A 23,045-nucleotide genomic window follows, 5' to 3' on the forward strand; every position below is an offset into this window, starting at 1 on the left:
CTAAGAAAAGTGGAAGGTTGAGACAATTATATGGAAAATTCAGGCATAAGAGGAAATAACTGTTTTTGTTTAGAATCTTTCATATTGATAATCTTCCCTTATATGATTTTCTGGATAGTTGCTTAAATCTAAGCCATATTTAACCTATATAAGCACAGCCACAGACAGGGAAATCGACAGATGTCTGCAGTTACCTATAAATATGCTGTATGTGGGTAGCACTTTTCAGAGGTTTGAAAATTACCTAAACAACCTCTTTAATTGCAGCAGCTAAGCTAGCTCTAGGTTTTGAAACTCAATGGAAAGCTTTTGTTTGTTTTGCTTTCCTCAGCTGGTACAAGTCTGTATTCCTGTAGTGTTAGGGGGCAAGACCCAGGATGGGAAATGACCGTGTGATAGAATTGGGATCCCTCCACAGAGTAATCATTTCAACAAGAAAATATATTGTCTACATATTTACAAGGGTTAGGACCCAAGGTTGAGTAGGAGGCAAATAATGCATCAAAACATCAGGTGAAGAAAATTTTGAAGTGTTCCTGTGGACGGGTCAAGATTAATCAGTGCTCAGAACACTTTCATCCATAGGATAGACATGTTACCTACCTGATGATGTGATAGAAATACACATAAAACAACTATTTCTCCTGGCATAGAGCCCCACTGGAAACCTGGAGATATTTAAATGACCCATCTCTGCCATGATCCTTGCTGTGTCTAAGGAATAAAAGAAGCCATTGGATTGCATAACATATTTCTTCTGCTCTTCCTGCTGGCTTCTGGGTTTGTAAATTTTGCATCTGACCCATTCAATCTTAAGACAGAAAGAACTAAAACTGGGGAGTGTAATAAACTAGCATGATTTCGTTTTGTTGGCTTGTAGGTCATATGTACAAATATGAACGTAATTGTGGAAGGATAGAGACTAGTTTGTCATTCAAGAAAACTTAATCCTTGAAAGTGAGCATTATTTCCCAGGATTTCTAAAGGAACGAGACTCAGCCTTTCAAGTCTCCTTTATTCTTCTCTTACATGTTGCAAACTCTCTGAGGTAATATGCTTCTGTATAACACTGAAGTGCTGCTCTTGAGCCCGAGGTGAATGTTACTTCTTCTTCCTTTGCCCCGTATTACATTTTCTCATTTAAAACGTTAACAGCTGACTGGTGTCTGGTTTATATTTTACTTACTCTTGCTATGGATTCCTCCCCTGTAATGTTATACTGAACAGGAGCCATGAGAAGCAAATAGAGGCACCTCAGAACCTTTTTCCTTGAGGTGGAGATTCTCCACAACATGGGAGAACTGGCGAATGAATGAATAAATAGACTGTTGCTTTTAACCTGTCTATAAATACATGTTTATGTCTCTTGGTAATGGATCACCCTTGTGAACAAGTAATCGTTTAAAGTTTAATTTTAATCTACACATCAGAGATGGAGATATGGAATTGTTTAGAGCTTTTCTCTCAACCTCTCTCCCTCTTTGATTTTCAAGATAAAGCAAATTAATTAATGTGCACTTTTCAATTGAAGAAATGATTAAGCCCCAGCTGTGTCTGTGAAATTATAAGTTGCAGTGCAACACTTGGGACTTGTTAATGCTTTTTTTGGCATGAAGAAGAGAGACACAGGTATCTGATATTAAATGGTGTTCTAAAAAGCACAAGTTAGCATTTGTTTGCTAAATTAACTTTCAAAGACACCTGGGTTACTACGTATGACTTTTCTACACAAACAAATCTTAAATGATTGCTGGACCACCATAAAATAGCTTTGTTCAAAAAAAGATAATCTTCGGTAGGCTACTTCAAAGGCTTTATTACTCTGGGAAGATGAAAAGATATCCCCATTTTACATTAATTTCCTTCATAGATCAACACTTACTCAAAATGTGCCTGAGAACTATGTGATGTTCACTGTATTATGAGTCTTTTTTCACTGTATCTGGCAGCCCCACGTGGGATTGTTTTTATTTCCAAGATTTAGGATAATTTTTCTGTACATAAAAAGCATCTTTAAGAAAATACAGATGGATACAATAGTACATTCTGGCATTTTAATTCACTCTTGTTTTATTGCAAGGTAGTAATTGAGACTAAAATATATATGAATATAATTTTTTTAATCAACAATACCATTTAAGGATGTGGTTTCAGATTTTCTCGATTATACTCTTCACAGGGTCTGAAAGGGTACATTTATTTCTTTTTTAAACATAGAGATTATGGTGTCACTTTATTTATGTCCAGGGTCACCGTGGAATTATATTAACCAGGGGTCAGAATCTCAACTAAAAGGGTGACGTGGGTAGTAGATATGAAAGAACAGGGCCAGTTTTCCATGTGAGCTCTAGGTGGGTGTGTGTGTGTGTGTTGGGGTGGGTGTGTGGTGTCTGAGGAGAACTGCCATTTAGGTTAGTATAACAGATATTCGGATTTGTCAAAAGAAGTTGGAAATCTGGATTATTATCGGAAATCTCCTAATTTTTCAGTATTGGTAGCTACAAATTTTTGAAAGATCCATGGGCTGGCCAAACAAAACATGTTTAGGGGATGGTAGTTTAATCTCTCTCTGCAAGCCTGCTGAGAAAAGAAAGGTATTTATTTACCTTAAAAAGTAAAAAGAAGATGCTTTTCAGTTGTCCGCCTTTTTTTGGAATGTAGAGTTTCTTAACTGTGAAGTAGCAGTCCATAATGGACTTAAAGACGGCTTACAACAAAGGAACTAAGGCTGTATGTCACGCATTTGGGAGGAGCTTTCCAAAAGGGCTCAGGTTCATGAGGAAGGAGGTACAGTGGGCAATGGATACAGGTTCCTCATGTAAAACATAATCAGTGGAGCTCACAATGGAAAAGATGGGGAAGCAGTGGCCCCTTTTCTCTTGAATTTATCTTCAAGGTCATTTCATTTTATGGAGTTGAATAAAGATGACTTGGAAAAAAAAAAAAAATCCCCTTTCTGCTCTTTGGTAGGGTGAAGTAGAGAAATAAAGTCTCCCCGCTGAACTACTATGAGGTCAGAAGCCTTGCTGCTATATTTCACACTGCTACACTTTGCTGGGGCTGGTTTCCCAGAAGATTCTGAGCCAATCAGTATTTCGCATGGCAACTGTAAGTACCCACAATGTTACTCTTGCTGTCTCTCTCTTTGTGGACATTTTAGCATGCAGCAACCAGTAAACAATAAAAATAAAATATTTAAAAATACAGAAGATTTATCTTAAAAATCACCTGTATGAGACCAAACAGTCAACAGTTACTTTAAAACAAAGATGAAAACATAAAGGGGTAGGGAAACTAGATTAATAGAAACAGAACGACCAGAACAGACATAATGAGACTGTTCATGTATTGTGAAGAATGTAACCAATGTCCCTGAACAACTTGTGTAAAAACTGTTGAATAGGACCTAAACTGCTGTGTAAACCTTCACCAAAAACACAACAAAATAATATTAAATAAAAAAATATAAGATTTGTTAGTCATTTTTAAGCCATGTGAATGACAAAACTGGATAATTCAAGTCTAGTCACATTAGTGGGATGACTGTTATATAACTCCATTATATGTTGTTGTGGAGATGGATCTGTGTAGGATTTGAAACTTTTGTTAAAACCTTCGATCAAGTCTCAACTACTACATGGAGACTGTTATCCTGATTTAAACCAGCTGTGTGGGAGAATATCACTATCATATGGGTATTGCCAGTGTTATACATTTTCATATGCAGTTAATGTATGGACATTGTTACAAGGTATGAGCAAAAAATAATGAGCATTTTGGAGTAAGTTAGAAACAAAAAGATTAATTTTTTCCCCCATACTTAGAAGTTCTATCTTGCCAGACTTGAGTTGAGAGTGATTTTTAGTTCACCAAGGACCTATTTTAACTGTTTATAGACTTTCTGTTGGTCTCTGCCTTACTGTCACGGGTAGATAACCAGCATAATTAAGAATTCATTTGTCCCCTCAAAACAGAAAAGTCCTACCTGGGTGTTGGGCAGAACAGCTGACTTACTACTTTTTTTCCTGCCCTCCAAAAGACAAAGTATTTTATCACAGTAAAGGTGAGAGAGAACATTTTCCCTAAATATTTATTTCCCAGTAATTATCTCAACACAAAAACTGAGTGAACCTGACAAAGGGTGTTGAACATTAATATGGGACACTAAGAATTCCTTTAACACCCAACTCTCTCTGGACCCTCTGGGTTGATAAAGAAGATATTTTCACATGAAGATGAGGAGGCAAGACTGACAAAACAACTAGAGAGCAAAAGGTCAAAGGGCATGATGAAGGACCCAATTATGTGGTTCAAGATCATCACTCTCAAAGTGGCAGAGTCCACCTAACTCAAGGTATAAAAACTTAATAAGCATTTAATGATTTCCACTCAAAAAGATTTTCTGTCTTTTTTGCCACATCCAAAAGGCTCTTCAACCCAAATATACTGCTGAAAATCATACCTAAATGATCACTCAAGTCCATGATAGTAGAGAAACATGAATTGTTCTAGCAAGCTCATGAGTGAATAGGTAAATGAAGTTTCAGAGCAGGAAAAGCACAAGATAATCCCATACCAAGTTGATTGTGAGTGAAAGATACTGGGGCTCTCTAATAAGATACCTACTGAGAGTAGTGCTCAGATGCTAGAATATTGAACGTGTAGGGGTCTGAGCATTAATCTGTGAATGGTTTTTTGTTCGTTATTTACACCCCTGGAAATCAACTGCCTTTTAAATATGACTCATCTTTCTTTCCTCCTTAGTTTCTTTGGAAGATTGCCAGAGTTCTGGAGATTGTAGGTTTAAAGGCAGAGATGTTGAGATGTAGGTATTTCTAAAGGTCAGATATTATTACAAATTGCCCATTCCTAATCAAAGAGAACTGTAGGAAAAGAGAAATACGCTCATTGACTGCCCAAGTCAGAGAAAATTCCAGATCCACCCTACTGGCTACACTCAGTTTGACCCTGTCCTGTCAAAGCCTCCATTTCTGTGAGATTAGCCAATTGCTCAACTCGGGAGTGAACTTTCTACCGTTCCTAGAATGCCAGCCAACCTAATGGGGCAGCCTTCAATAGTGGATTATTCCAACTGGACGCCTGTGGAGACTGTATTTTTCTTCTGGCTCCTGGATGAAGGCTCTCGCCTCCAGACCACATTGCCTTTGTGGTGATTGATGGGAAGGCTGCTTTGAAATAGTTTTGTCCCGAGACAAGATCTTTGGCAGACTGCCCCTCGGGCTTAGCACTCTACAGAAGATGAAAAGAAAACTGTGGGAGAAAAGAGCACCTTCCTGCGAAGGGTTCACTAGCAGGTTTAACCCCTAGAAAGAGAGACAACTGAGGAATTGTGACACTTAGAACTGTAAGTCCAGGCTTATTGCTTATTATCATCCGGAAATTAAACTGTAACTTGATGAGCCTTAAGGAGTACTATTCTGTCATAGTATTTCTGATGGAAATGGTGGCATGGTCTGACTTAAACATGATTTTACTCACCCACCCACCCCTGCCCTATCATTTCTTGGCTTGATTTCTTCTTCCCTCTCTTGCCCCATCTCCTCTTTTCACAGATACAAAACAGTATCCGGTGTTTGTGGGCCACAAGCCAGGACGGAACACCACACAGAGGCACAGACTGGACATCCAGATGATTATGATCATGAATAGAACACTCTACGTTGCTGCTCGGTAAGTGACTTTTCCTTCACATCTGCCTTCAGTACGTCCAAAAGTCCAAAGTCCTGGCTATGCATCATTTTTCAGATTTTGAGGTTCCCACACAAAGCCTTATTTAATTTAAAGGCTACTTTAGTTCATCAAGCAATCATTCTTTCAAGATTTTCTGTGTCTGTTTAGCTTTATGTGGATTTAGATAGAAATAATTGTATATTTTGGAGCTTAAACCCAAATAATCCCCTGTTTATCCTGAACATATATGCAGATATTTACTCAGCACCCAGTAGAGTGCTTTGCTCCTTGATACTTGTATATTAAATTGAGTTGAACATATAAACATGTATTTACACAGTGCATGTGTAGGTGTGTGTGTATTAAATCTGCTGGCATTTGTGTAGTGAACATCAGTATATATCATTTGTTGACAGACTGGCAATGGCATCCAACGAAAGCATAAATATAATATATAAGAGAAAGGTTTTTTATTTGACTCTACTAAGAGGCTACTCATCCATTGAGGAAATCTCATTTAGATAGTTCATGTCTTAAGACTGAATGGCATGTTACGAGTGTTGCCTCAACAGGGATCCCATGGATTTAGGCTTTTGTTCTAATTCTGCCCTTAATTTAGTTGGATGACAACTTATCTGCCCATAAGTTTCCTTTGTTAAATGAAAGGTTGGATTAGATTATCTTAATGAAGTCGCTTGGGATTCCGTCAATATATAATTCCCTCCATTTTTGGATTGTATAGCTCATTCAGAATAGTTATAAATGAACAGTGAGTGGGAGTACTACCTTTCTTATGCGGTTTCATTGTGATCTTACCTGAATCTAGACTGATTAGTCATTTCATGCTGGGAAGATGAAATAGAAATTATGTTTGTGATACTTACCTGGCTATGAGATAGGTAACGAGAGATAAATAACAGTGCTTGATTCTTTTAAAGTACGTAGATAGATGTTCTGAAGTTACAAACTTTGCAATATGAAATTAAAAAAGCATTTTCTAAACACCTTGAGAGTACCCCAAATTTGGTTACAGAAAGCATTGCCAAAAAATTTTTTTATTTTTATTTCACAAATACTTAATATAGAACCTACCAGTTGTATGTGCTATGTAAGCTGCAAATATAATTGTAAATTATAAATGTTAACTCATTCAATCCTCCAAATAGCCCTATGAGAAGGAGCTATTGTTATCCCATGTTTTAAGGGAGGAAACTGAGGTACAGAGAGGTTAAATGACTAGGCCAGTATGATGGAGGCAGGATTTGAACCGTGTTGATCTTGTTCTAGAGTCCGTGCTATTACTTGCCATACTGTGCTGCACACTAAGCAGGAGAGGTGGTACTATTTGCCCTGATCATAAAATAAACTTCTAATAGCCGCTGCCAAAAAAAATAAGCATTGTGGGTACTTGTTAAAAAGCATGCCAATAAGGTCGTCAGTAGCCGCCTCTCCAGGAGATAGCAGCTCCTTCATAAATACCGTTTTTAGTTTTTTAGATGTAGCAGACCTGGAAGATTACATTTGTACCCAATTACCTAAAGACGGATCAAAACAAATGATTGAACATTGGATTTGTGAGAAGTAGGTTGACTCAAGAATCTCCTATGAATTGTTCACTTAGCAGCTGTGTCACTGGTGGGGAAAATGGTATACAGACTGCCCTTGTGCCCAGTGACGTAGCATAGGCATGACTGTAGTACAGGTGAGTAAGGAGCAAGGTGCTGTGCAAACTTAAAGGTGACCATTATTCCAGCTCATTGAAACCAAGACTGTTTTCTCCTAATCCTCTCCCTCAAGAAAAGAAAGAAGAAGTTGAAGGAAAAGGAAGAAAAAGAAGTCATTTTTTAAAAACTATAAAACTGAATTGACTTTGGTTAGAGGTCAAATTTGTAACACCCTCTCACTGGCATGTTGGTTTTCACTCCATACTCAGCCACTTCCCCCAATACTTGTCCTTGGACAAATCCCTAACGTAGCTTTGTGGCCACCATATTTAGGGCCTCTCCTCTCTTTTTAATTTCATGTTTCCCAACTTTGCCCTGAGAGATCCAGGTTCCTAGGCAGCATGTAACACGATTTAAAGTTAAATCCTTCCCCCAAGCTCAAACCATGGCAACCCACAATTCAGTGTTGCTCCGTGGAGAGGGGAAGAGGAAGTAGTAGGATTAAGTCAGTTTGTGTTCAAATAACTTAATTCAGCAAGTGCAGTGTGTGAATCCTGGGACGAACACATGATGGCTGGGAATAACCCCTGATCCTGATCTGTGGTTTACTCCATAAAGCGCTGTTTCTGTTTGCTGGGGTAATGTGATCTTTTGGATGTTGAAAAAGGTTGCCATTGTCCAAGAGGAGATTTCATTCATGCAATTCTATTTTAAAAAGGCTTCCCAGTTCTTCTAAACAATTGGTGTCAGTAATCGGAAGCCAAGTCCCATCCAGAAACCGAGGATTCAGTGAGGCTTGGTGGCAAGAACCCCTTTCAATTCTGCTTTATTATTATCCACTTTATAAATTCTTTTTTTTTTTTTTTTTTTTTTTGGTAAATCTCTAAACTGCTAATTAACATAAACAGGCCAAGCCAGAAGGGGCAATCCCAGAGCTTTCTGAGGAGTTGCCAATGCATATTAATCAGTGTTAATTTACAGTTCATTTATATTCAGCTCCTACTTAAGTTTTGAGGGGAGGCAGGGCAAGGGAAAGCCTAGAGTCATCTCAAATCTGATACCAAAGTAATGGGCAATTCCATTCCAGTAATGAGCCTGACCATGCACCAACAATAAAGTCAAGCAAGTAATAAATGAATGCAATAAAACTGCCTTGAAATTAAAGGGCAGGGTGATTCTGGCACCCTACTGAATTTTGAAGAAACATTCCAGTTCAGCAATTTACAAAACAGGCTCCCCATCCTCCACCTCACCACCCTTCCACATACACACACTCACACTCAAGGTTTCATGGCAGGCAAGGGAATTTTGTAAGCCAACTGCCCCGCCCCCTCCTTTTATTTTCATGTGAGATAGCCTCTTTTTATATTATTTTTTTCTCTGTTGTACTTTCCCTAAAAGCAGTAGCAAACACAGATTTCCCAAGATCAGAAGGAAAAAAAAAAAGAAATGTATTCTAAGGAAATAATTTTCTCCTATCTCTCTTTCTAATAATGAGCGGGCTTGAAAGTCTGCATCAGAGCCTCAAGGCCCTAGTTTAAAGCTGTGGGTGATTTCCCAGCCCCAGGATTTCCTGCATTTTAGAAAAAGTCAATATTATTTCAAGGAAAAATGAGCTGTTTTGCTTTCCCTCACTAGCCCCTCATCTCCCCAGTTGAGTGTAGTTCTTTTCTTTCTTCTGAATTCCAGACAAAAACGCCCTTGTACTCAGCTCGCACAGAAGGGGATGTTTAAATATAGCCCCACACCTGAGCTGCTGATTCTGTTTCTCCCCTTCCAAGGGGAGATTGGCAGCCAGTTGTAAAGAGAACCAAATTTTCAGCAAAACAGGAAGGTGAACAGAAGCAAGAAATGTAAACCTTGGCTCAGGTACATTTTAGACCTTAGTTGACCATCACTGTGGGAAGAAAAGAGTGGCTTCTGGAAATAATTTTACCTCCATTATCTTTTTTCCTTTCCATCTTGTCAATCAAATCATCAAAGCTAAGACTGGAAATATATTTTCTAAAGAGAGATGAAGCAGGAGATAAGCTTTTTGTTAACCCTCCTGCTGGACAAACGTGGCATGTTGAATACCAACCGTTTGGTACATGGATTTGAAGACACTTAAAGGGCATGTGAATCCGTTTGTCTTCCAGTCTTTGGACCAGTTTAACGTTCAGAGTCCTTTTTCCTGAACTGCATATATACAGATGCTGTAGTTTTCGTATCAGAGAGAATACTAACTACAGAAAAGTTTTCCATAAAAGGTGTTCCTTAAAGCAGGATGTGCGCTTCATCAGAAAGATGCTGAATGTCATCCAGAACGTCTCTTGTAGGCTGGGCTCTTTTTCTTGCATGTGAATGCCTGTTTATTTTAATAACATGGATATGGATTTATTTGTCTTGAATGAGATAAAACTTCATTCAGTAGAAAATAAACTGTCTTGACTCTTGTGTTTGTGTATTGTGTTTGACTTCATATTAATTTTTCTTCACTTACAGGGACCATATTTATACTGTTGATATAGACACATCACACACAGAAGAAATTTATTGTAGCAAAGTAAGTAGTTTTAAAACCTTTCTGAAAAGAAGGGCTGTAAGATAGTACTTGAAGAGAATTAAGTATTTTAAATACATTTACTGAGATGATGTCATTAAAAATAATATGGAAATACCAGCATGCATTCTATGGATCCTAATTTGAGAGTAGAGTCCTTGGGTGGTGCAAACAGTTAACACACTCGCCTGCTAACCAAAAGATTGGCGTTTGAGTCCACCCAGAGGCACCTTGGAAGAAAGGCCTAGCGATCTACTTCTGAAAAGTCAGCCATTGAAAAGCTTACGGAGTACAGTTTTACTCTGACACACATGGGGTCGCCATGAGTCAGAGTCAACTGACAGCAACTGGGTTCTAATCTGGGAGTATGTTAGGGCTTAATAAGTTTTCAGAAATAGGTACTTCATGTGTTATTCATTAAGTATGTTCCAGTTCAAACCCCTGATGAGAATTTGCATTTCAACCCTGGATATACTGAATCAGAATCTACATTTTAACAAGATCCCCAGTTGATTTTCCCCCGGTGATATCTCTAGGTGTATAATAAATTTTGAGAACTACTGCTCTACTAGGGGGGCCTTGGTGGTGCAGAGGTTAACAGCTTGGCTGTTAACCAAGAGGTTAGCAGTTTGAATCTACCAGTCACTCCTTGGAAACCCTATGAGGCAGTCCTACTCTGTCCTGTAGGGTCACTATGAGTTGGAATCGACTCATCAACGGCAACAAGTTTGGTTTGGTTTTTGCTCTACTAGTGGTTCTCAGAATTGGTCCCTAACCAACAGTGTTAGCCTGGAAACTTGTTAGGAGTGCAAATTCTCAGCAGGGGTTCGAACCAGAACAAACTGGTTGAAGCCCGAGTAGGTGTGCATGTATTTTGGAGTTAGGTAGTTTCTAAATTTATTTAATAGTATATTACCACGTTTGTGCCAGAAAAATACCAATTTTCATATGTAAAGTTTTATCCCACAAATGTATTCCAGAAATGTTTCAATGTTATGTTCCCATGCCTTGCAGTGTTAAGTTTCATTTGATTGTGGTGGTTCAGGAATTTGTTCATTGTCCATTTCAGGCAGACATAAAGTATAACCTAACTTTCCTTGTAACTCCACATGGGGGTATTTTAGTTGACAAAATCTGTACATAGAAGTAGACAATTCCTTCAGTTCAGTAACTTACATAAAGGAGAATAACCCAAAAACCCACTGCCGTTAAGTCGATTCCAACTCATGGGGACCCTACAGGGTTTCCAAGGCTGTAAATCTCTACGGACGCAGACTGCCACATCTTTCTCCCATGGAGCCGCGGTGGTTTCATAACTCGACCTTTTGGTTAGCGGTCAATCACCTTAACCACTGTGCCACCAGAGCTCCTTATGAAGGAGAATAACCTGAGTTAAATATTTGTCCACCTAAAGTGAACGTCCCCTTTAGGCATAGGAAAATTGCTTCCAAATTTTAAGGAAAAAGCCTGCTTTACAGACATTGGTTTATCAACTGAAAAGAAAGGGTAGGACATAGGTTTTATCAAAATGAGTATAATTTAGCAAGTTAATTTGGAATATTTTATGTGAAAATTCCACTCTGTTGTTTATTCTTCTTTCCTTTCTCCTTTATCTTTATCTCAAAGAGAAGATCATTTTGTAGTTTAATGAATAGATAGTTCAAAATTAAATGAACGTTTCCATCTCTAATCTTTTGTTGCTGTGGTGAATTAATCACGGAGAAAGGGTGCGGAAAGCTTTCAATAAATATATATGTTCAGCCTCCGGTCTCCCCAAGGGAACTCTTACTTCTAAAATCAAATGCAACAACCCTCTGTACTCTAATTGATTTCTTTCTTGATCCCGGCAGAAACTGACATGGAAATCTAGACAGGCTGATGTAGACACGTGCAGAATGAAGGGAAAACATAAGGTAGGCAATTTTCATTTCTCCTGCAGCTGCCGCTTTGGGTTAACTTTTTGACTGTTATCTCTAGCCATCGACTGTGATATGGAATGGATCATGCCATTCGCTTTTTCCCCAGTAATTGCTTTTTCCATCAACTTATTGAAGGCTTTAATTTGCAGAAATAGTTTGCTTTTAATGTGATGAAACATTGCGACAGCTGCTCGGGCTGCATCATGAACTACTTAAGCGCACCAGGGATTATGGGCACAAAGCTGGCTGCCCCAGCTCTTCCAAGTGCACTATCCGATAACCCCACCTCGCAGCCCAGTTCCCACGGGGACTCGGGAACAGCTCGTAAAAGGTTGCTGAAGACATACAGGGTTTTGTGCCTTTGGTCAGAAAACAACATCAAAACACACTTCAACCAGGAGCCTTGTACATCAAGGGACCCTAGAGCATCTGGCATTAAAATTACTATGATAGGAGATTGTCGCTCCGCAGACTTGCTTTTTCCTTGTTACCTAAACATACTCTTCCATTCTGCACAATGTTTTTATTTGCTGTTGAGAAAGCAATTGTTTTTGGTTAATAGTAGCAGGAACTGGAACTTTTATAGGGGATCTCCTCAGTTGCCTTCATTTTAACCCCCTGCGAGCAGATCATGGTATAACGTGAAGAATGGGTTTCTATATTGAATGGAGCAATGTAAAAAAGTTTGAATTATTTTTCAGGATGAATGTCACAACTTTATTAAAGTTCTTCTAAAGAAAAATGATGATACGTTGTTTGTCTGTGGAACAAATGCCTTCAACCCTTCCTGCCGAAACTATAAGGTAAATGCTGTTTTCTCTGTGTGGAACCACCTGGCCAGGAGGTATTTCATAATTGACTGTGATTATACCTGCAGCAACCTAAGAGGGGTAATTCAACACCACCCAGGGGTTCCTCTCACTTGTTCAACTTAATGTATTGCTCCACATGAGTGAGCCTGAGCAGGCTTCTAAGCTTCCTGTTTGTTCAGAATTGATTGACACATCTTCAAAGAGCCTACACAGCAAAGTTAGTTTCTGTAAGACCCTATTCTTTATTGTTTGGAAGACAGCATACTTACCACGTGTACCATATGCATTTCCTTTTTCTCTCTTTCTCCCTCCACCCCCATCGTCTCCTCCATGAGCACAAAAACACGTATATATTGTGAATGAGTCCTAATTTAAAAGGAATCTCGAAAGCATGCCATTTGAAACTGTAGGTTTTCTTCTAGTTGAGATTTTAAAGAACTCAGGAATTTAATTCCACTTTAGCACTCAGAGAAGAGTGCCTGACTTTACCATGGCCTTTGTGCAGGGGGAGAAGAAAATAACTCTCCAAGTTGGTAAGTCTATTTAGTCCTGACACAGCTGGTAGAGGTGTTACTGAACCATCAGGGAGCTCACCAGCTGCGCGAGCAGAGATGGCAGTGATCTAGGGTCTTGGCTCTCCATCTGTTATTGTTCCTGTCCCTTCTTTCTGCAAGTCTTTCACTCAGCAGACGACTATGGAGTTTTTGCCATGGCCATGCCCTGAAGTTGTAAACACAAATAGGAGACCCCCACCCTTAGGGAGGAAAGACAATGAGCAGGAAACTACAATTCCATGAGGTTGCTGCCATAGTGAAACAGAGTGTTATGGGAGCACAGCAAGAGTACTTAACCTAGCCTGGAGAAGGCTTCCAGAAGGAGGTAGGTGACCCCTCCCTTCAAACGTTCCACCTACTGTTCTCACGCATGGAACACTCCTGTCTAACTCATAAGAAACTCGTAAGTTCTGTGAGTGCAGAGCCTGTGTCTGTGCTTAATTCCAGGTACTCAATAAATGTTTGTGGAATAAATGAATGACTGAGGTAATGCCTGGCATTGGTCTTAAGGGATAAGTATAAGTTAACCAACGGAAGGGAGACGGGCATTCCAGATAGAGGGACGGCATGAACAAAGGCATGGGGTAAAAAAACAGCCTATTACGCTTGAGAAACTCCATTTGGTTCTGAAGGGCTAGACTGTGAAGTGACAAGTGATAACAAGAAAGAGGCCAGGGATGAAGGGAAGAGAACAGATTTAGGAAAATGTCTAAGTGACAAAAGTCAGTAGGCTTTAATGATTGATGCCCAGGATAAGGAGAGAGGGAGGAATCAAGAATGACTGCCAGGCTCTCTCTTGGGCGAGTGAATGGATGGGGCTGCCACCAACCCAGACAGAAGATAAAGGAAGAGCAGTGTTGGGTAGGGATGGTAAGGAGATAGGGAGTTGGATTTTGAGCATGATGAGTATGCCTACACTGTGGATGGCAATAACTGTGGCACGTGAATAGAGACATCTAGCAGGAAGATGAACGGTTAAGCCTTCACTTAGAAAGAGACATGGGTAGAAATACAGATTTCGGTTTTATCAGCACACATAGTAGTGAAACCTAGGGAGTGCAAAAGCACGAGAAAAGAAGTAATGGGATGGAACTAGAACCGGAGGTCTCACCAGCCTTTGGTTTGAGAGCTTTAAAGCCCCTCTGCCCTTTCTTTGCACAGCCATTGAACGTAGGGTCTCTCTTACCTTCATACTCATCCTCCACTAGTCTTATGTTTGGAAATGGGCACCAACAGGGCCAGGATTAGGGTGAGGCAAGTGAGGCACTCATCTCAGGCACAAAATCTAAGGGGTTGCCGTAAATTCAGTAATCAAGATAAATTATATTTCTAATGCAGTATTTTTAGAAAATCAAAAATTAATGCAAGAAAACTCCATCGTGAACAAAATGACAAACTTTTAAATAAAGACAGGTTCCATCAGCTTATAGTAGAGGCAGCCAGTCCTGCCTAGCATTTACTCTAACCAGTGGCAGCAGACAGCTGACGATTCAGCTTCAAGTACACCACTTAATATTCCATCCCTGTTTGTCATTGTTTAGAACTTGTTAAGATTAATGCTTCTAACAAATCCAAAGGAATTCCCTAGCTGGAAGGCTGTCTTTTATGACAAATTACAGGTTTTCTTGGCACTGTGATACATGGACTGTGAGTGGTCTAGCCCATTTTTCCCGCAAATGTTCTATTCCCCACGATGCCTCACTTATAGTGATACCTTCACCTCTTGCTTGTTCTAGCCATACCTGCTGAGACGTTCCATTCCAGGAGCCTGGGCCTTTTGGAAGCCACAGATGGGGATGTTCTTCATGCTCAGTCCCATCTATATGCGTGCTTCTGTGGATAGCAGTGAAAAGAGTTGGCATGGCTCAGAAAGGGGTTCTATTAGACTCAGGGCACAGAGGGAATTTGTTGATGACACAGGACATAATGTATCTAGCTATAGGAAGAATGGACAGCCTCTCTTTTAAGTGTGTGTGTGTGTGTGTGTGTGTGTGTGTGTGTGTGTGTGTGTGTTTCCATTAATAAACACTTCTAATTTTTTTTTTAACACATCAGGACCAAAGGGTTATAGCAAAAACAATGGCCAGTTTTCCACTAAAAAACCTAAGTCTTATAGAACAAGAGCAAAAAGTTGATTAGAGTAACTTGAAGCAGGAGGGTGACAATCTCTGCCTCCACTGTGGTTTATATAATTTGTATAACAGACATAGGCATAATGTGTTAGAAAGATTACAGCCCCAAATAAGATTATCTGGGGAGGAATTTTGAACGCTATCTACTATAAATCTAAAACTGCACTCCATGCCTTTTCTCTCCTGTTCTCTAAACCTCTTGAACTTCTGCGAAGGTCAGGCTGGTTCTTTGTATAACTATCTGTATCCTATGGTGATTTAATTCCCCCAGGGACTGCTGTTAAGTCTAATATTTGATGACTACCACAAGGATTAGTTCTTACTTCATGGGAAGAGGATTTCACCATGGAATTGTTTTGTCTCTGGACCTTTCCAAACTCACAAACCAATACATTAATCCTTCACTACTTTCTACCTCTGACTAGCTACAGCTATAGCCACTTTTTTAGAAGTAGGTACATGGAAAAAAAAAAATCTCCCTGGCATATTGTTTCCCCACTGCAGGATTACAGCATGCACTGCTTGGGATAAGGGCATTTCCTTTGCATCACTGTGTACTAAGCATCACTTTTGAATATTTGCCAGACCCACAGACCACAAAGTCTGTCACCGTCCAACATGAAGCTTTTTTTGGGATACAACATCAGAAAAAGACTAATAAAAATGTGCTGGGGGGAAGAGTGCTTTGCTTTGAAGGATGTCTGACTTGAACACCTTTCATCTAAAAATATATGTTTTAACAGCTGCTTTCTGTGATTCTACAGTCAAATAATAATAATAAGATGGCTTATTTTAGGGGCCTTCTCAAGGTGGTGATGAATGGAAAAGGTCTGTCACATTCCTCAAATTGTTTTTCGGAATTTAGAGTAAAAGATAAAATTAATTGGCGACAGTAACTGCTGCTCACGAGAACCTCACTCTTGCCTCCTGAGCAACGACTCCAAGTACCTTAATTTCATGCTACAGGCCTTTCAGCATCTCCTTCCTCAGCATCAGTGCTACCTTAGGTTCATCTTCTTTCCATTTTCATATCTGTGGTAAAACCATCCAACTCCCAAATGTGTAAACAAAATAAGCTAAAACTATAAAGAAGATTGAAAACACAAAGTGGTATAAAACAGTTAATGGTTAAGGTGGAGATCATTTTATGGACTCAGTGGAGCTGAGATTTTATGTGCTAGGAAGATCCTATGAAGTAAGGAGAAGGAGACATATTGGTCTCCTTTTCTTTACTCCTACATCAGAGTACGAAGGAGACAGCAGGAAGCACTGTATTATTGGTAAAGGTCAGCCAAATTCTGACTAATGTAGTGATATTACGATAGAGGTCTGTTTCTTTCTCACATCACAGTGGAGTGTGGGTCTGCGAGAAGTGTTCTCTGTTCTATGAGGTTATTCAGAAGGCCAAGCTCTATCTTTGCATAGTTCTGCCATCTCCTAGGGTCTTGCCGTTTTCCACTGGATCCTCTGTATCCGGTGGGCAAATATGGGCACAGAGCAAGTGTGGAGGACCCTGGGAGATCTTCCATTGGCCAGAGCTCAGACACATGGCCACACCTGAGTGCAAGGGAGGATGGGAAATGTAGTTTGATGTGATCTCAAGGAAAGGGAATGAAGCTTGGTGAACTGCTAGCAAGGTTCTGCCACACCTACAAATGTCTATTGGTCTAGGCAGGTAGCTTGTAGAATGAAGCAAGCAGGTATAAATATATTCTGTGGGTGAAGGGGCCTTGGGGCTGGAGAGTACTTGCTTATCTGAAGCAAGAGGGCACCATTACTCAGCTATAGCTAGTTGGGTAAGAGGGGCCTAAATTGACTTTCCCTTTTTTTTTTTTTCAAAAGAGGCAAGAAATCTAGATTTTTATGTACAATTTGTTTGTTTTAAAATTTGTGCTTAGTTTTTATAATACTAAAATTGCTGAATAAAACTCATCTGCAGGCCAGTTACAACCTTTAGCATAAAGGAATAAAGGCATTGTTGAGCATTGGGAAACATGAAGTCAAATGCCAGCTGCACTCTTCACTGCTTTGGACCTGTGAGAGCCTCTCAGCTTCTGGGTCCCCCTTTCCCATTTATACCATTTGAGGCTGGGACACATTTCTAAAGTCATTTTCAGAGCTAACATTCCATGATTCCGAAGTAGGTGCAAAAGGCCGCTGAGCTGTGCTTGTGTACATGGCTTTGCACCTTTGCTGATGCCATACTATTCTGCCAGCTAAGCTGAAGAAAAATTCCATTGTCTGTCTATTGGGATTTAACCCACAAAGGCAGATCTTCTTAGGCAAAACAAAACCAAAAACTGAGGTCATTCTCTATAGAATTCATGACTCAACAGATAATTCAGGTGATGGCCTCAGAAATTCCTTTCCAACAGAAAAGGCACTTATTTCTAGACCATTCCCAAAGGATATTGGTAATCAACTTTTTGTAATGGTGAAGGGTCACTCAGATATGACCAAATTTCCAACTTTCCCAGCTGTAGAACCTTGGTCAAGTGACTGAATCTCTGTAAGCTTCAGTTTCCTCATCTGAAACCAGTAGATTTACCTCAGAGGGTTACTTGTAGGGATTATTTGCAAGAATACATATGAATCACTTAGCACATTAAGTGTTTAATAAATATTACCTGCTATTACTACTGTTCGTTGTGGTTGTTCATAATTAAGTCCTATTATTTCGTTTAGATGGATACTTTGGAACCTTTGGGGGATGAATTTAGTGGAATGGCCAGATGCCCTTATGATGCCAAACATGCCAACGTTGCATTGTTTGCAGGTAAATGACCTGATTTCTTTTCATTGCATTTACTTTTGCATGTTTCAGCCTGTCACTGCAAATCTGCTTTGGAGGATTCATGGAGTCACAGTAGTGCTTTGATTCTGTGGTGAATACAGTAATGAAAAATGTCTTTTCCATTTGCAATTAGTATGGAAATTGTACTTTTGCTTCTCAACACAGGTCTTTGCCACACTTTCCCATGTTTTGTGCCTTCAGAAAAGTATGACAACATAGCACACTGGGTATGTCCTGTATTGGTTAGGGTGTGTTTGGGCACAAGTAATAGAAAATCTGACCTCAAACCAGGTTAAGCCCCGAAGTGGATATATTGTTTAAGGTAGGCTAATCTTTGAGGTTGGTTTGAGTCAACAGCTCAACAGTTATCATGCAGGATGCAACTCCTTTTCATTTCTCTGCTTTGCATCAACTTCATTATGAGACTGGCAGCTCTCTCGATCAGAGGATGACTGCCAGCCCAGATGAGGCCTACATGCCGTCATGTCCACATATAGAAGGGAGAAAGAGAGAGACAAAAGGAAGGAATTGATTTCTTCTGGGCGCTTTCTCAGATCAGTGAGGCCACTTGCTCAAAAGCTTCCAGCAAACATCTTCTGGAATCTCACTGACCTGAGGAGGCTCCATGCCTGTCTCTGACCTAAAGATTGTGGTTCAGGGGAGGGGACGATGCTCAGTAGCTTAGATTGTGCTGTCTTCCCTCCTCCTGCCCCTTCTTTCCATTGCAGAAGATCTAAAGAGGTAGCAAATAAGCCATCGTCTTTGATTTAGTGGGATTTTTGTATGTGTGTGTGTTTTAATTAAGAATTTATTTAGAAATTCATTGCCAGCTGTGTATGTGGAGGTGGGTGTAGGGAAATGTGTTGGTGTAATAGCGATTGTTATAGCATGTAATAAAGCAGTTAGCTATAATTTTCATCATAACAGCTAAAAGCTGGCACATTCTAGCTGGATGAAAGACTTTAAGGCTTTGCTTATAAAAAAAATTAGCTTCTGGCTCCTTGAACCTCATCCTCAGTGTAACCCATTTGTGAGGCAGGTTTTGCAGTCACAGGTTGTAGAAACAGTTAACGGTAAGTTAAGAAGGAAAGGTTCACCAGGTTCTCCCCTGGGTTGAGCACACTGGGAAGCAGCGTTGTAAGAAACACAGTCTTACAGACCTATTTATAAGCATGGGCAGGAGCAAGGCCAGGAGCAAGAGGGCTTGAGCATATTCTCAATTGTGTAACTACTGTGGTAGCACCTGACACTTGGAAGCTTCCTTAGTTGGTAGCGTGGAGGTTGTGGGCCGCAGTAAAGAATTTAAATTTAATACTAAACTAAAAAGAGGACATTTTGTAGCCTGAGGTAGAAAGGGGAGAATGGGCAGAATATTTACTAGGAGCTATATAGAGCTATGAGTTGGAATCGACACAACAGCAATAGGTTTGGTTTTTTTGTTTTGTTTTGTTTTTATATAGAGAGCAAGGTGCAACTGGTTAAGCGCTTGACTACTAACCAAAAGGTTGGTGGTTCAAACCACCCAGAGGGACTTAGGAAGAAAGGCCTGGCATTCTGTTTCTAAAGTTTACAGCAATGAAAATCCCGTGGAGTGCAGTTCTATTCTGCAACACATGGGGTCCCCATAAGTCAGAATCAACATAGAACTGGTTAGTTTTTTTTTTTTTTTTTTTAATACAGAGCAAGGAGTCTCTGGTAGTGCAAATGGTTAAAGTGCTTGCCTGCTAACTGGAAGGCTGGCAGTTCGAGTCCCCCCAGAGGTGCCTCGAAAGAAAGGCCTGGCAGTCTACTGAAAAATCAGCCATTGAAAACCCTATGGAGTACCATTTACTCTGACACACGTGGGGTCGCCATGAGTCAGAATCGACTCGATGGCAACTTTTTTTTGTTTGTTTGTTTGTTGGCTTGTTCATTTGTTTTATACAGAGCAAGCCACATGAGGTAATACTATGAGCGTGCCCCCTTCCCCCCCCAAAAAGGCAGGTATATTTAAATAGTTTATCATTGGAATGTTCGAAATCTCATAAAAGCTCAGCCCTTATTAATGGAAGGTCATTGTTGCAGTTAAATGATTGTTATATGACCAAGAGTGGCAGAGTAGTGCTCCGTTTTACAAATAAAAGTTCTGGTGGGATACCCAGCTTGAAATGAAAGTAAAACAAGAAGAGTCCTGGAGAGTGGTTGGGAGAATAACCTCTCTCCTACTGTCCCCACTACCAAGGTGTATCCGTGTGACCTGGGGCTGTGATTGCATGAGAGAAGTTGTGATATGTAGATAGGTGTTTTTCAAAGGAAAGTTTTGCTGACTGCAGCTCTAATCTAACCAAAACCATCAACACTCATTGAGGTATGGCTTTTAATAATGCAGATATCAAGACAGCTCCAACTTGAACAAGAGACGATTTCAGTTATTTTAAGACTAAAGGTATACACAGTTCCAAAAATTTTGCTTAGGTATGTTTGAATAAGGTTTTTTTTGTTATTGATTATTTTGGTTTGTCATTTCTAAGCCATGCTGCCTAGCCCACAAATGGAAGAGGTGAAAGATTACTATGTTGTACCGAAGTCATTGGACATACAATGAAAGAAAATATGTAATCCATTAAAAATGAATCTAGGAAGTAATTTTAAAATTTTGAATGGAATTATTGGTTGCATTTAATCTGCATAGATTTTAGTGTTCTAGAACATACTAACTTGATTATTTGTGTTAAGAATGTTAGTCCAGTAGTGAACCGAAAGTTTTGGGGATCAATCTTTATCGCTCTCTTTTGACTTGGAAATATACTCAAACATGTTTCCCCAAAAGCCTGAATTCATAAAGAAATGCCAGGTTGCACTTTGCACACTCCCCCACCCCCCCCTCCACCACCCCCGTTTTTGTCTTTGCTTTGGCGTCTTGTGTATCAGAATGTGTTTAGTTTGCGACTTTGGAAATACTGAAGCCAATGTCTTTTACTTAAGCTAGTAACACAAAAGAATGGCAGAGTTTAGTGAACTCTCATGACTGAGGTCAGGAGGAGCAGGCACTCTCGAAATATAAGAAGTTGGAGAATTTGGATGAAATGTAGTCAGCCGTTTTTTGCTTGTGGGTCATTCTTCCTCTCCTATCAGTTGCTCTAGCCGAGGACCCCGTTACTTCTGCTTGTTACTTAAAATTGCTGGTGATACGATCAGCTTCTGTCTTTCCCTGGGCTCTCACCTAATCCAATTCACCACGGTGTGGTGGCAATGCTAGTGTCTAAGGGGTCTTGGCCTTGAGATTTCAGTCAAGGTCCATCTAATCAAGTGAGGCAAACAGTATTTTTCATTTAACTTGTACCCTGAGCTGCTGCTGCTGCTTAGAAATTGCCATGCAATTTAAAAATGAAAAATGTTTCATCTCCCATGATCCCAATTTTAAATGGTTAGGCATGTGGGCTAAGTATCTTCCCAGCGACTCTTGGATTTTTCCCAGTTGTCCTATCTCATTTGCCTGATGTAGGAAAGCGATCTGGGGGATTTCTCTATTATTCCCAGCCCCCACTGCCTTGCTCCCATCCCATCACCTCTTTTCTTCCTCGTCTCAGATGGAAAGCTGTATTCAGCCACGGTGACTGACTTCCTCGCCATCGATGCAGTCATTTACCGGAGTCTTGGAGACAGCCCAACCCTGAGGACCGTCAAGCACGATTCAAAATGGTTGAAAGGTGAACACAATTAAAAGGGGAAAAGAGGAGGGATTGGGGGAATACGTATCTTGTGGGAGATTTAGAGTCTGGACAGACCAGACTGTAGTTTCATTTTTTGTGATGACTTCTGACAGACAGGAAAGTGTAAATTGCATCTTTTGCTTCAACTGATTTATTTACTTTCCTTTTTCCCTTCCCATGAGTTTCTGGAGTATTAACAAAACTACCAATGCCACTACAATAGAATATATTACACTCATCTTTCCCTGCCTCAGACTCTCATTTCAGCATCCCACATGAAAAGAACTGAACAATTCATTCATGGAAGGGGAGAGGGGATTGGAGGCTATGGGGAAACAGGAAAAAAGCTATTCACAACCCTGAATGAGTCAGACAAGGAGATGTGTACAAAAGTCAGTCCTTGCTGTAATATGGTGATTCCATTGTGGAAATAAAATTACAGAGATATGCAAAACTTATTTATTCTTCATTGTTGATTGTAACAGCTTCTGAAAAGTGTAATTTGTAGACTCGGTTGCCTAATGAAGTCACCAGCACTGGCATGTATGAAGTCATTACAAATGGTTCCTGGTAACCAATGCTTAATGGCCCTGTACTTTTAATTAATAAATTAATTCAACTTGATTGGAATTTGCAGTTGATTAAAGTTCTTCTTTTAATTCTGCTTGACATGTCCCCAATTAAAGTGCGTATTTGTCCATAGAGCCATATTTTGTCCAAGCGGTGGATTATGGAGACTACATCTACTTCTTCTTCAGGGAAATAGCGGTGGAGTACAACACCATGGGAAAGGTAAGAGAAGAGGATATCTCTGGCTTCTTCTGTAACATTTTCAGAAATCCACTTTTGGGCTAATGTTGTGATGGCTTTGAAATGAGAACCATAGATCTTAATGACAGGGTCATCATTTTGAGAAGATCCAGCCACAGATTGGTGGATGTGAAGCATTGTGCTGTCTTGAAGACCTATATGTCTTGTCTTTTTTTTAATTTACTGTGGTAAATATATATATATGTAACAAAAAGTGCCATTTTAATCATTTTTAAGTGTACAGTTGAGTGATGTTAATGACATTCACTGTGTTCTGCAACCATCACCACTCTCCATTTCTAAAAGTTTTTCATCACCTCAAACAGAAACTCAGCACCCTCTAAATATAACTCTGCAGCTCCCCCTCCTCACAACACCTGGTAACCAATGATAAACTTTTGTTTCTATGCCTATATGCCTTTTCAGAATGGTAAC

The 23,045-nt window shown here is 39.8% G+C and overlaps 1 protein-coding gene across 2 annotated transcripts in view; it reads left to right on the forward strand.

Moving 5' to 3' along the window:
- The window catches only part of SEMA6A (semaphorin 6A), a 147,484-nt gene that overhangs the window by 75,230 nt on the left and 49,209 nt on the right, over positions 1 to 23,045 (forward strand). For both annotated transcript variants that reach the window (XM_004376970.2, XM_004376971.2), the window contains exons 2-9: positions 2,971 to 3,108; positions 5,574 to 5,691; positions 9,840 to 9,900; positions 11,748 to 11,810; positions 12,518 to 12,619; positions 18,000 to 18,090; positions 21,678 to 21,797; positions 22,504 to 22,592. In XM_004376970.2, the coding sequence (XP_004377027.1) occupies positions 3,009 to 3,108; positions 5,574 to 5,691; positions 9,840 to 9,900; positions 11,748 to 11,810; positions 12,518 to 12,619; positions 18,000 to 18,090; positions 21,678 to 21,797; positions 22,504 to 22,592 (744 nt within the window). In that variant the 5' untranslated portion in view covers positions 2,971 to 3,008. The remainder of the gene's footprint in view (positions 1 to 2,970; positions 3,109 to 5,573; positions 5,692 to 9,839; positions 9,901 to 11,747; positions 11,811 to 12,517; positions 12,620 to 17,999; positions 18,091 to 21,677; positions 21,798 to 22,503; positions 22,593 to 23,045) is intronic.

The sequence above is a fragment of the Trichechus manatus genome, unplaced genomic scaffold (genome assembly GCF_000243295.1).
Source record: "Trichechus manatus latirostris isolate Lorelei unplaced genomic scaffold, TriManLat1.0 scaffold00047, whole genome shotgun sequence".
NCBI lineage: Eukaryota > Metazoa > Chordata > Mammalia > Sirenia > Trichechidae > Trichechus > Trichechus manatus.